Below are 14,680 nucleotides of genomic sequence, written 5' to 3'. Positions count from 1 at the left end.
GAAGTAGCACAGTGTTCAATGAAAAAAAAAATGAAATAGTTTAATTTCCTCCTTTTCTCCAAAATATGCTTAAAAGCAATACAAAACTGCGTCAGGACACATTTAATGGAGAAGACAACTTTCATTCCCTGAGGCCTTGTTCCTCTTCTGGAAAGCCGGTAAGCAAATTAGCACTTGCAGGCAGAGTGTTCATTGAAAACAAGTATTAGAATAAATCGCATTATAGCAACCCATTTAAAATACGCCACATATCACCTACTGCTCTGCAACCAACTGTTAACTCACTGCATGCAGCATACAGCCTGGGATATTCACATAATTCCCAATATCAGTCTAGAAACAGTTTGGGGGCTTTCTAGTAGAACCGGAGTATTTTTCCCAGAAGGTAGCACCAGTGTGGGCAGCACAACGCTGAAATGAGAGCAATACTTTGTGGCACCATCGAGCCTTACCTGGCCGTTCCAAAGGGTATCTGTGGATCCTAAACTGCATGCCTCCATTTGAGTCCAATTAACAAACTGGAGAATTAAGAAAAAAAATCAGTGTTTACAGGATGGATCCTGAAAGTAGCATCCCTGCTCCCAGCCACAAACAATATTTTCTGCAGAAGTTGCCTTCCAGAGCCAGGCTGTGTAGCTCAACTTTGGAAGCTTTAGCTCTGCATTAACACTGCTGCAGAGTCACTGCTTCTCGAGCTGCTTCTCCGTTCTCTCTTCCTTCTGTCATTTTAAGGAAAGGATTTCAGAAGGATGTCCTCGAACTCCCAGACAGTTTCTAGCAGCAACACACAGCTGTCTGCCTCTTCTCCTTCACCCAAGGTTTTTATCTGTGTCCAAACAGCCCATGTTAAAACATATGAAGTATTATGTCCTTCAAACTAATCTGTTTGTGGCCACTCCCCTCTGAAGGGTACAGGATGCAAAAGCCCCATCCTCCCTGCACTTCCTTCCTTGCCTGTTCCATGGGAGGATACCAAAACACAGCCCACGGCCCACGCAACGGGGAGCAGGCTGGTGTACACAGGAGGATTTTAAACCCTAGAAACAACCGCAAGGCCGACACAGTGACAAGTGCAGCGAGAGCCCACGGGAAGTGCTGGCCTTTGTTCACCCCATATTTCACCCGCCCACAGCACTCCCCTACAAATCCAGGTGTTTTAGAGTAGAGCAGACCGCTCTGTGACGTTTAGCTGGCGTGAAGCTGCCGTTAGCCCAGGGTAAGTGCCCACAGTGCACGCCTCAGCAGGAGGAGAAGCACGGGGCCGAGTGCTGCCATCCCTGCCCCTCCTCGTGTAGGTCAGTAGATGCTCTGAGCTTCCTGGCGGACACCAGAAACGGACTTAAAAACCCTTCAAATCATGGCAAGGACCCAAACCATGCTAAAGCAGTCCCAGTACCACGCAGACAAGCGGGGTGCTTGGAGGCTGGTTTGCAAGTAGGGTTCAAGTATTGCAGCAGATGCCCAGACCTGGTCCGCAGCCTGCAGCCCACGTCCTTCCCAGCACACAATGAGGAACTGCATGCTTGTGGAGTATGGTGTGAAACCTCTCAAGGCAAATTTTACTTTTTCCTAGTGAAAACCGGAGGGAAAAAATAAAAAAAAGAAAAAAAAAGGAAGAAAAACAACACTTACAGGACTACTTATTCCTCCTCAGCTTGACAAATTTCCAACAAATACTTCCAGTCACAGAAAGTACGATGGACTTTTTGCTAACAAGGAACTGAAAGCTGCTGTAACATTTTGTTTCCATAAGCACCTCTAGGAATTGTACTTTCCAGGGGCACGAGGGGAAAGAACATCAGAATTTGACTGCTGTGAGAGAAATTCAAACCGTTGCTGGAAACGTAAGATGAGGTGGCTGGAAACTGTTCTCTCTTGCATACCAACAGAGCAAGCCCCTAAAAAGGTGAGAGGAACAAAGTTCCCAGACTGTCGTGTATCTTCTAGCCTCGCACATGAAAAAAAAGCAGCCCTCTGGGCTCTTCTTTCCAGGCAAGGGCATGACCTCAGGAACAGACTGGAGTGTGGGGCCGGCTCTGGCCTCAGTCCAGGAAGGGAATGCTGGGTGGCATTTCTGAACTCCAGCCTATGCACAGGTACCATCACTACACTTGTAGACAGGTATTTAATATCGGGACCCCGAGTCAAACAACCTGGGAGGTGGCTGTTCCTCAGGGTGCCATAGCAATTTGTTCCCTTGCACACCGGGAGGAAGATTCATATCCATCCCCTTGCTGCTCTGCTCTGTGGGCAATAAGGGGAAAGCCTCTACTTGCACCCTCTTGAGTGGCACGCTCCGTGACTGCCTGCAAAGCAAACGCATTGCATTATTGACATTTATTGCACTGTACTACTTTACATGGCACAAGCAATTATTCACTTTCTGACCCATGGCTGGCAGGATGGTGAGGAATATGCTGTATTTCTCTAACACTTGCCTTCTTCGGCTGCAGAAGCTGAGCAAAGGGAGAAGCCATAACATACACCCCCACCCAAATAGGAAACAAGCAATACTTCTTGCCTTTGAAGTTTAAATTAACAGAGCAGTAAGCAAGGATCCTTGCTCTCATTTTTCACAGACAGCCTTTATTCTGACACAGGCCATAAAATAGACCGTTTCCTACTTTTTCAAGAATTGTATGTCTTGTTTCCTTGTATACACCCACTAGCACTTCACGTTGGGGATCAGAGCATCTCCACGGACCCCCACACAACATGGTATTTGGAGGCATAGTAGCAGCTCAAAAGATTAATTAACCAAAATACCTGACATAAAGATAACAAAAAACAGCACAATTTCTCAGACAAATCACAGAGCATAATGGCAGGAATGAAGTGCAATTCCACTTCTCTGTATTCAAAGTAAAGACATCATTTACATTCAAAGCATTCCAAGACAAAAATAAATCCTTTCACTCATCTCCTTGGCGAAAATTCAAAAGCGTAACAATAGGAAGGAAATGACCTCAAGTTTAACCTCTTTCCTGAAAATCTTATTAATCCCCTTCCACGAAGTGATGCGTGTTTCATTCTCACCGCACTCCGGTTGTTGCTTCACACATGTGCAAACCCCACGGTGCAGATGCTGCTCCCACGGGGTCCCTGAGCAGCCCACCAGCCACACCTGGAAGCAGATCCCACACAAGGCTCATACGCAGCACTCGTCTCTCCTGCAACGTGTAGCCACAACGACACGGAGCTTCAGGGAAGTCGGAGTGTCCCAACACCTTCTAAAACGCCTCTACATTCCCTGCAAAGTGCAACACCTAATTCCCACTGGTGAAGCTGTGTATTTGGGCTCATTCAGCTGGACAACAGAGCTCCAGCCTTCCCTTGCCTGTCTGTGGCAATAGTCAGGAGAGGGAGGAGGGACAGACGACAACGCTGATTCGAGAAACCCATTTCCAGCATTCAACATCAAAGTAAATGCTAAAGAACTTAAGACTTCTAATTAAAATTAAAAAGACATGCTCAAAAGACACATGGAGCATTCTCAGGATGTAGGAAAAATGCACATTTGTTGGCAGAAACAACTCAAGAACCTACAACTATCCACACAGGACTATTATCCAATTTTCAGAAAGCCCCTTCGAAAAAAAAAACACAAACATACATAATCTTTTACACATAGTTTCTTTTGTGTGGATTTTGTTGGTGGTGGTAGTCGGTTGGTGGTTTTTTTGCCAGTTTGTTTGTTCTTGGGGGGCGGGGCATTTTGTTTAATTTCTCTACAGCTTTATGTCCGTATTTAACTGGTGTGCTTTTTTTTTCCCTAGAAATATGGGTATATAATTTTCTGAAGTTATTTTTCTCTGGCTGCAAAATTTAAATCACAAAATATAAACGTAGCTTTTCTGATTTCTGTTAAGGTTGGTACATTTCCTACAGCAGTACAGTAGTACTGGTACACTGCTGCCCTATCCACCATTAAGAAGAGGAGTGCTCCTTGTGTAGAAGAGTCACTGCAATTGTTTTGATCTACTCAGCTATGTGGCCTTAGATTTTCACTGCTTACTTTCTGATGATTTCCAATGCATGACCTCAGCAACTTCAGCTTCCACATAGATAACATGTTGATATCAAACTTTTATCATTTTTGTCCCCGTTTTTTTCTCCTTCCTTCTTGCCTCTGTGCTCTTCCATAGGCACCCTGGCAGAGGCTCTGCCCTGCACCATCCCAAGGCTCCTTGGATGCCATCTCCTAACTTTCCTCTTTCCCATCTCCATGCTGCATCTCACTGCAGATACAACATATCCCCTCTCCTTGCCTTCCTTCCTGCATCTGCCTACAGCACCCAAAGACTCCTTTTCCTCCATGCAGATGAAGGAATTCCCTGTTCTTCCCTAATTCTTCTCCCTCCAATTGTTCACAGCCTTTAGTGTATGTGAGCTTTCCTGAGAAGTTGTTCTGTGCAGGTAGCTATATCTTGAGAAGATGAAATGCAGGATAAAAGGGCTAGTTGGCCAACAAAAATGAACATAAAAATAAATCTTTTTTTTTCTTTTTTTTTTCTTTTTTTTTTTTTTGTGTGTGTGAGGGAAACCATAAATACAAGCTAGCTGAAGCCTGAAGGAACATGCAATAGTGAGAAAATGGAAAGTACAAGTTAACACTTAAAGGATAAATTTCAGGAATGCTGAGGGTGTCAGCATTGCGAGGATCAGGTAAGGAAACACACTGTTCTGCCAACCAAAAAAAAAAAAAATCAACAGTTTTCTCTGGCCTCCTGAAGACTTACATCTTATATCCCCAGTAAACCCACCCTCGCAACCACCTTAACTCCTTCTCAATATGCTCGTCTCTGTGATACCCATATCACCACCGCCATATCCCAAACACAACCCTATGGTCCCACAACCTTGCAGCCTGACAAGAAGCAATGTTTAGTGTTATATGTACAAGTATATATATACACACATACTTTGTATATATATACAAATACATATATATACAAAGTTTCTTGCTTAAGGGTGTTCTATTGCAACCTTTTCTTTCTAATCTTAGATGAAAAAATTTAGGTCCTTAGTTTGTCCTGGTTTGCTAATCAACTCCTCTTGTGCTGAAGCAATGAGAATTACATCAAATGTGCAAAGTAAAGGTGATTATCACCTGCTTTCAGTGGTAGCAAATCCAACAGAAAAGAAAACTCAGTCTATGCAAGTATCCTAAGAGCCTGTTAGCCTGGGATGTATGTAGCAAATCTAGAAACAAACCAATTTTTCTAAATAACTGTAAAAGGTCACTATTGGGCTAGATACTGTAAAAGCATCTAAGCTTTTCTGTGTCATGTTTAATTTGCAAATCTAGTTTTATTGTGGAATGTTTTTCATCGTTCTCCCTCTCAACTGCAACTGTACATGGCCTGAGGTAAGCACTCGTTTACTGACAGTGCACGAACTGCTGAGCCTGCAGAAGAGGACTGCAGCTTCCCAGGAATACAGGGCATGTACTTTCATGTGCAACCATGCTCACATCACAAGTCTTTACCAGAAAAACTAGAAATTATAACAAAGTATTCCTAGTGCGGAAGACATGATAGCAGCAAAGCTTTGCTTTTGTCAACATTACCTATCCTGCCCCCGGATAAATTCTGTTGGTAAATAAACATTATCAACAAAAGCACAATTTTGCTGGCACAGCTGCACTTACAGAGAGGGCCTTTTCTGGTGTGACCGTGTGGGTATAGATTGTATGTTATCTCACAGCCAGAAGAAGAAGTGAGAGCTCATTTATCTCATAGCCTTCATGCTGTTTTTTTTTTTTTTATGGACCAGCAGCATTTACTCATGAATGCAAATACCCAATGCAGAAAAGTACCAGAGAAAAGTTTGTTTTTTTGGTTTGTTTGTTTTTCTTTCCTGGTTAAATGCTTCTGAGGTGGAAACAGCAAAAATCCCTTCAGGAAAGGCCAGATATTTGTGGCAGCTCTGTCGGGACTGCCACTCAGGTCAGCAGCCCTGATATTCTCCCTCCTTCACACACCCTAAACATGCTCAGAAAAATTCCTACTCTGCAATACGAACATTGTTAACATTCAGCCTCACGCTTCCATTCCTCAGTCAATTACTTGCAGAGATGCTGAATGCCATTTCACTCCTCATCCCCCTCTCTCCTTCCGCAGCGCACTCGAATACCATGGCTGTCCCCTCAGAAGCAGCAGACATCAGGTACAGGTGGCAATGTGGACCTCAACAGGACGACCACTTCTGAGGGAGCACATGTAGCCCGGGAGACCACAACAGTATGTCCTGCTCCTGTGACCACCAGGTCTCACACAGGGAAGGGATCTTCCCTCTGATAAGACTAGGAGCACCCTCCAGGCCACCCCACGGCCTACAAAATGGAGAAGCATCACCGCCGGGCGCAGTCCTGGCCCTGTGAGGAGAACCCAGCCATCTGTGTCTCCATACCGCCACCAGCCAGCCTGCTGCTGGTCTCTCAGTGTGGTCTCTCAGCAGTTTTCTGAGAATTGTAATACTCAGGCTAGTTAAAACTTTGGGCTGGTCTCTCAGTGTGGTCCAGTTTTCTGAGAATTGCGATACTCAGGCTAGTTAAAAGTTTGGGCGCCACTGAGGGGCCTGTAATACAGGGGAAATCAGACTGAGTCTGACTGCATGATGTATTTGTCTCTTCTGGGTTTAATTCTGGTAAAATCTAGGCTCACTTGGGAAGCTGGTAAGCTAACCTTAAATGTACTTCATTCCACACGTAGTTCTCCTATAACTAACTCACCCTTCAAAAACAGGTTTTTCTTGTGGGACCATCAAGCAGCCACAATTGCTGTAACTGAGAGGCCTGAAATAGAGCCAAAATGACCATGTGCCCTTTTTACTTTTATTTTGTTTGCAAATCTAAAAATAAAACACAATTTTGAAGCATTGTGAAATATACATCTGCCCATCAGGAGTCATACACATCACTGAAATGCACATGTGGAAAAAAGCACAAGAGACTGGTGGCGATCTTTAACACATGTTAGTTTAAATCTGTATTGTCAAACTGTTCCAAGTTTCCTTTGTTCTGGTTATATTTACGAAATTTTCAAATCAGATAACCAGTCATTGATTATTTGGCAACTGTCCACCAAAACACACCAAAACAATCAGCTTTAGTACAACCCTTTTTTCTCCATCATATTTTGCAATATGCCTCATGCTACATAGATAGCCATGAAGTGGAGTTAAATTTATTACCAGCATGGTTGTTACTACCAATCTGCAGGGTCACACAGAATATTTTCTAGTTTCCTTCTTTCCTATTTGTCCATCCTTCTGCTTCCATTTCCCTTCTCCTCCAGCCCCTCATACAGTAGAAGCAACTACCCCACCTTGTAAGGGATTTACAATAGCACTGGTGCATTAGTAACAGAAACCGTCTCACTGCTAATATGGGTACCTTAAGATATATCTAAGGAAAATATCAAGACTGTTACTGCCTGCGTAATAAACTATAAAACTTCCTACCCTAATTAGCAGGAGCCATCCCAGCCCTGATTAACAGGAGCCATCTCAATTCCCATGCCCTACAGCTCAATAATGTTATGTGATTATTTTAAAAATTCACCTCAGTTTTGCAAACATTTTTGACAAGCATTGTGCTTGTTTCTATTTCATCCTCTGATTATAAAACTGATGTTATGAGTTATTGTAAGAAACTATATTTTACTAACAAAGTGTTCAGGTTAACAAATGTACCCAAGTCAAAAAAAAATAAATCACCTGACAAAAAAAATCACCTCAACATTGCTAGAAAGCAAGAACTGGTTATTGATCACCATAATCAACAATAATTTTAAATGTCTCATTGCACCTTACTCAAGTGTTACTAATTCTGCTATTATCTTCTACAAAAACTGACTTGAATTCAATGGTGCATTATCTACAGATGCACTCTTTTTTCCCATACATATTCCAAGACACATTTCTCACAGAAATATTTACATTTTAGCAAGTGAGAGAGAATAATCATACAGCTCAAAGGATAAGCTCAACCACGGCACGTCAGGAACCATTACACACACTGTGTGCAACACCTTGACCAGCAGACCCTACATGCACTGTTGAGATACAAACTGCTAAGCTGCAGGCCCAAATAATTCATTAGATACATATAGTAACAACTCTGAATAAATTCTAGTGAAAAATCTTTAATTGTGTGCATACAAACAAACTAAAAGGCTAGGTTTAGTAAACATATTTATTTTCTAGAACAACACACAACTCAGAAAAAAATTACAAGAGGATGAAAGGTTGTATTTCTTAAATCCCCCTGAGGGCAAAAAGCATCCTAATGAGCTGAAATCTTGCTCATGGGGAGCTCTCAGGCATGCAATGGGAAGGAGGCCTTGCCAGATGGCAGATTCTGCTGATGGCCACCAAGGAAAACGAAGGTAACCACAAAAAAGACTCAGCTGATTGAACTGCCCACGTATGCACACCCTCCACTAGTTATGCTTTTTGTGCATGTAAAATTTTCAACCAGAATCATCAAAAGATTTCAATAAGATTTTTATTTAGAAAGAATAAAGATGAATTCTTCATGAGCAAGGGTGTAAAATTCAGGGCACAAAACATTCTGAGCTACAGAGCCAGCATCACCCAAAGAGCTGACACAGGCTCTGCACATGATGATCCATCAGCAGATCTTATGGCCAGCTAGTTGGGTGGTTTTATTTTGCTTTTGATAACGTCTCCTCTTCAGGTTTCCCAAAGCTAAATTTTCTTTCCTGGAACGAATCAGCAAGGAGGAAAGTCAGTGCCAGACAGTCCTTAAGGGTCTTGAAGAAGTTAATTGAACCTCTCCATCGTGTGTGTAAGTTTTATTTATTGTTACAGGGAAAGGACTAAAACAAGCCCTAGATGTGGTATACCCACAGATAAAATGCACAGAAAAAAAGAAAGGAGTTGTGCCACATACAGTAACTGACAACTATGGATCCAGGAAATTTGGTTTTTGCCTTTTCAGATTGTTGATGGTTTGAACCCTGGAACTATTATAATGGTACAAGTAACTTTGGAATTCCAGCATTGTGGCATCCTTCAGCACTGTGTGGAGACAATTGATTCATCACTGAAAGGAAAGTAAAAAGACTGCCTCCTGCATCCTCGGGTTCACTTTTGATCGCACTGGATTACTGCTTGCCATTTCAGATGTTATCTGATCAATAGTCTTCTTGATCTTTTCCAGCCTCCTGACGCGGTATCCGCTAGCATTTCTCTCTCAGCGTTCAAGTCTATTCCCATGTCTAATACAGAAATATTTCTTAAAATGTTTTTTTCCTTGCCAGCTCCAAGTAATTTCTCACTGCCTTTTACAAATCCTCCTAGTTTCTAAAGTTGCCAATAACATGCCTCTGCAGCACACAACCCCAAAGGATCTTGTGGGATTTAATATTCTCTTAGCAGCTGGGTTTTGTGGTTTTTATCTTCAAAATTATGAGCTGCTTAAGCAGGAATGCAAACTATTCTATTGTTGTCTTTGACAGTAATAGGTTTCTCAGGGAATTTATTAGAAAGTCAAGAGAGCTTGTTGGTTTGAAATAGAGAAAAATATTTATGCTTAAACAACATACTTTAATCATACATCAACTTTCCAGTAATTGAAAACAAAGTAAAACCTTCTAAAAATCGGGAAAAGACCAAGAGCATGGATTCAAACCCAAGGTAGAAACAGGCATCAATGCTTCCCCCTCTTCCCTCTAATAAAGGGTGAATCCCCTAGCTATGATACTGGGGACACCTCTTCGTAAGCAACTTCTCCTTTCATTTTTTACCAACCACAAAACCTCTAGCTTAAGTAAACAGTAATGTCCTGCTGTTTTATTTATATGTGTGCGCTCTCTCAGGCATCCAAATGGCTGATAGGCAATGCTGTGGAAAACCCACAGACAGAGAGGAATAATAGGTCAGCATAAAGAGAACACATCCATGCAAACAGAGCGCTAAGGAAGGCTACTAAAGGAATATGCCAAATCACTCTTCTTCACTACTTTGTCACCATTACCAGCTGTTCTCCTGCTCTGCTACACTTTCTACCTCCTCCTCATTGCCTCGCAATGGCAAGATTTAATCAAAATATCTCCATCTTGTAGGTTCTCCATCAAGTTTATTCTAAAAAAAACTTTGTTGTGAAATGGCATAAAAGCAGACCTAAACATTATATTTTCAAACTTACTGAGGTCATAGCTATTATTTGCCTTCAGATGTGCTGAAATGCTTTACAGTTTTCAGTATTTCATCTTTCCAGTTCTGACCACATTCCTCCTTTCAACTGCCTCCTGCTTTTAATGTAAAGATTTAGTTTAGATTTGATATAGATATTAATATTTAGCAGAATTAATACATTATATGGGATTATATAAATTCATTATGAAGCCCAGCAAAGCTATCAAAAGTGAAATGTCATCTTTAAGCATTTACTACTGATGTTGCACCTGAAATACAGTATTTCAAATGTTCTCACAGCCAGTCAAGTACACGTTATTGCATTACTGACAGATGACAACAGCCAGTACTATTCAATATGGTAGAAAATATCCAAGCAACATACAAGGAAACAATGCACAATTCCACACAGTGAGCCCCAACTCTGAAAACTTTGCTAACACTATTTGTGAAATGAGGCCCTGTGAGAAACGTCAGCTGACCTGTGGTTTCTGGGTGTCCGTATATATTGTGTGTACCTGACTACTTACAAATACAGACTAGCTCATTTGATTTGCCCCATTTTTGGGTCTGGCGTTAGCATACTGGCACAGCAGAATTTAACAGCACAACTAAGGAAACTCTGCAGGCACCAGAAGAAGGTTTTTTTGGGTGAGCATATGACTGAAGCCTGACCTAGTTCACTTTACAAAAGTACGTGTTTTTTTCACTCATTTCTACCAAACAATATAGTGTGGTTATACATTGTTTTAAGATTCAAACAGACATGGGATAACCCAAAAACAGTTCAGGGGAGCAGCACATTCTAAATTTGCCAATACACTTTCAAAGATGTTATTTTTGCAAGGTATACAAGCACAGAAAATCCAATCTGTTCGCTTCTGTCTCAGTGCCTACAGATCTGTACTGTCTCTGACCTGGTTCAGGTCCTTTGGACTGGAGCCTATGGCTTGTTTACTCAGCAGAAATCCACATGTTTTTGTTGGTTCTTTGCTGATGAGACCAACCATATTTTGTCACAACGTGCCTGACAGTTTTCCAGAAAGGTCAGTACTCACACATGCTGGTATTTCACTCATAGGGTCGCACTAAAAAGCTTATAAACCTAAAGTTTCACTTTCCAGCAGCTGACACTCACGCTCCAATGACAGCACTGCAGCGCATCTATTCAGAGACTGCAAGTCTCTGAACAAACGTTGATGACAACTGGGAAACCAGAGGAAGAAGCCTGCATCGTCTTCCAGCTCACTCCCTTTTTAGTCTGGGATCAGGGGTAGACCTTCTCCACAGAGCATCGCAGCTCAATTTTGATTTTGTACCTGCATTTATCCAGCTCTCGTTATTTTGAGATGCTTTACACACTATTTTGAACTGATTAACATGTCATTACTGTACTACCTCCTCCTTTCTTTTGTACTTGAGAAAAATAAATACTTCACATATAGTTTCTACTTTTCTCATTACACTTGTGTACATGGGCCAACCATTTATGCATATACATGACTGCAGCAAAGGTTGTGCGAACAGCCTTTTTTCATCACATTGTTCCAAATCCCCTGTAACAAAAAACATCGTCTGTTCAGCAAATCCCTTGTACTGTCCCACCACTCCACAATGAAAAAGATAAAGCTCTCATTGCACTGAAAACAACATCTGAAGCCAAATATGACCTCTGGAGAGGATCAACCCCTATGCAGGTGCTCTATGCTTTCTTCCTTCTATTGTGATCTGGATGAATTTGGGTTTTTCCAGATTGCCTAAAAAGCTGACAGTATGTGTCATCTGTTCAGAGATGCAGTATTTATTGCTTGCATCAGAGACCTTCTGTGTAACACACTGAAGCGGGGCAAGCTGGCTAATTGGTGTGGGATCCAAATTTGCAGTTCAGATTGGATGCAGATGTCTAACTTCTTAGAAGTTCAGGGTCATTTGGTTTTACTTTTAGTTTGGCTCCTTAGAGAGAAAATCCCAGATAAAGAGGTTTGATACTTACTTCCTCATTTCTGTCCTTAAATTGCTACTTAATTCTTGTGAAGCAAAGAAAATACCAAAGGCTTGTCTACCTATAGTATAAGGCATATATGTTACTAAAACAGCGTCCTCTTGATTTTTTTAAAACCATTTAGGATTCCCATGAGCTGCAGAGAATTGACTCAGCAGCCCCCACACAGAGAAACTCCCTCCCAGGACTCTGGCACCCCACACGGATGCTGGGCTGCACACTTTGTCTCACAGAGCAGCCCCCTGCTTTGGGCTGCTGCCGGACACCATCAACACCATCACAAAGGGCTCCCAAAAGTCAGGATGCAATTTTCTGGGGAGTGATGACTAGCGAGAGAAGCACATTGCCTATGCAGCACTCAGCATTTAGGATGCTACTTTACAGGAGCTCAGTAGTACTCATCTCCACCTCTTACACTACCCTCAAACTGAGTGACATCCTCGGTTTTGCATTAGAAATTCTGACCGGCGGTTCCTAATCTGCCCCTCTCACACTCTGGTACCAGGGAGTCTGGAAATACCACTACTACATTTCTAACAGGCAAGCTCAGATGTTCTTTCGGGATATTTTTTTCCCAAATCCTTTTGGAACACAGAGAATATCGAATATATTTTAGAGAATATCTATAAATTAATATCCATAAAACTATCAAGGGTGCATATGATTTCAAACACAGCATCCTCTATTCAGCCAGCAATTTATTTCAGGAGGTTGACTCATTTCCTTAAAGCTTTTTCAGCTATCTGTTGTGACTGGAAAAAAAAATCAGAAAATTTAGAAGTCCTCAAGGAAATGAGCCAACACATCCTGGAAGAAACGCATCCAATACGCACACAATAAGATAAGGCAGTCTCAGATTTGTAAAGAAACGAGCAGGAGGAAGCTCCAAGAGAACCATAAATATTTTCTGCGAAACACAATGTTTATTTCCCATCATGGCAACTCTCTTCATGCACACTTTAAAAGCCACTATGGCTAATCAGGAAGTTGTTTGCTGTTTTGTTTCTTTTTTATTTTTTATTTTTTCGGTTGGTAGGGTTTTGTCTTTTTTTAATTTCCCTAGAGAAACACATATCAGATGAAAGAAAGCTGATATACCTTAGTCAATCCACTCAATATTTAAATTAAAAAAATAAAATTAAATTTAAAAAAAATGTGATTATGCTTCATGAGAACTTGATTTCAGATCACTAGTGCTTACCCTCAGGGGTATAGGGTACACGGTCAAAGTATACATCCCAGGATGAGGTTTTTCAGTGCCACACAACACACCACAGAACCACCTCACCACGGAGCTCTGGGGATGCCGGCTACCTGGTGGTCATCAGCCAGAGACAAGGACTCGAGCAGGCCCTACCTCGAAGGGTCTCCAGCAACATAACCAAGTGCATTCTCTTGGAAACGTTCACCTCACTGAAACCAAAAATGAACCAGAAATTTTTTAACAATCTTTCCAAGAACCACTCATATGCCCACGGCTTCATGTCTTTGGATGTCTGAAATCATGACAGGAACAAATGAAAAATCCATTTGCCACGCAGTAAAGCTTTCATGAAATAGTAGCTATTACAAAAATAGCCTTTGCCTCTCTCTGGATGTTTACATACTTGTGAAGCATGAAGTCTGTGATTCAAGCGTTTTGAGTATTCTCAGTCTTTATGTGGGGAAAAAAAAAAGAAGTTTTCATTAACATTTTTCTATGCTATTGTCTGTGAGACATCACTTTAGCAGTGGGACAATCCTGCATAAATGCCTTTGGCTGGACACGTACCAAGTGACAACGCACACCCAGGTGCTCAGCTGGAAGAGGTGCTAAGCCTTTTTTCACTCGTGAGGCCTACTCTTTTCACTTGGGAGGCTCAGCCGGTCCTCACAAACAGCTCTTGGGGCAAGGCAGCCTGGTCGCGGCGTGGCACCGACTGCCCCCAATATCCAGCAATATTTCATTGTTTCAAAGCTCTTATCTCATAGAGGCAAATCTAGATACAATTGCCGTTCTCGTGAGGTAATTTCCCATTAGGGCTGATAGTTACAGTCGTGGATCTGCAGCCTCACACTGCCTCCTGCCACGCTCTGTCAAAACTGCCGCTTAGTTGCACAGTCAGTCAGGTCGGCAACTTTCCAAAGGAAATCTATAGCCAAATTAGATACAACACAACTACTCCAAAACTGGTGTTTTTGTTTGCTTGCCCCCCCCCCCTTTTTTTATTTATTTATTATTTTTTTTAAAAAAAAGGAGAACATGTTAGTTTTTTTCTAGGGCAAGGCAGATTCAGCTTGGTGATCGCCTTCATGTATTCTCCTGTTCAGCCTTCCCCTAACCTTACCACAGTATGATACAAAAAAAAAAAAAAAAGAAAAAGAAGAAATACAAAGGCAGAAGGAGAGACAGAGGAATAAGGTGTATGTAGACTCTATAATCCAACAGGAGCAGAAATAAAACATGTATGGAGCTGGAAGAAACAAAATCATTTCCCACTCCAAATTAACTCATTGGTTTGTTCGCTTACAGAA

At 41.8% G+C, this 14,680-nt stretch overlaps 1 protein-coding gene across 4 annotated transcripts in view; it reads right to left on the bottom strand.

Annotated features, from left to right (window-relative positions):
* HECW2 (HECT, C2 and WW domain containing E3 ubiquitin protein ligase 2) overlaps positions 1-14,680 on the bottom strand; it is a 164,502-nt gene that overhangs the window by 87,455 nt on the left and 62,367 nt on the right. The window contains exon 2 of one of the 4 annotated variants that reach the window (XM_084523312.1): positions 453-518. The exons of 2 other annotated variants lie outside the window; for them this stretch is intronic. In XM_084523312.1, the coding sequence (XP_084379438.1) occupies positions 453-492 (40 nt within the window). In that variant the 5' untranslated portion in view covers positions 493-518. Of the gene's footprint in view, positions 1-452; positions 919-14,680 lie in introns of those variants that run through there. One more of the 4 variants, XM_084523311.1, reaches the window with a different exon arrangement.

This window comes from Aythya ferina (genome assembly GCF_964211825.1).
Source record: "Aythya ferina genome assembly, chromosome: 6".
In the NCBI taxonomy this organism is placed as follows: Eukaryota; Metazoa; Chordata; class Aves; order Anseriformes; family Anatidae; genus Aythya; species Aythya ferina.
The sequence above is the reverse complement of the archived record's forward strand: the minus strand, read 5'-3'. Positions and strand labels throughout refer to the sequence as shown.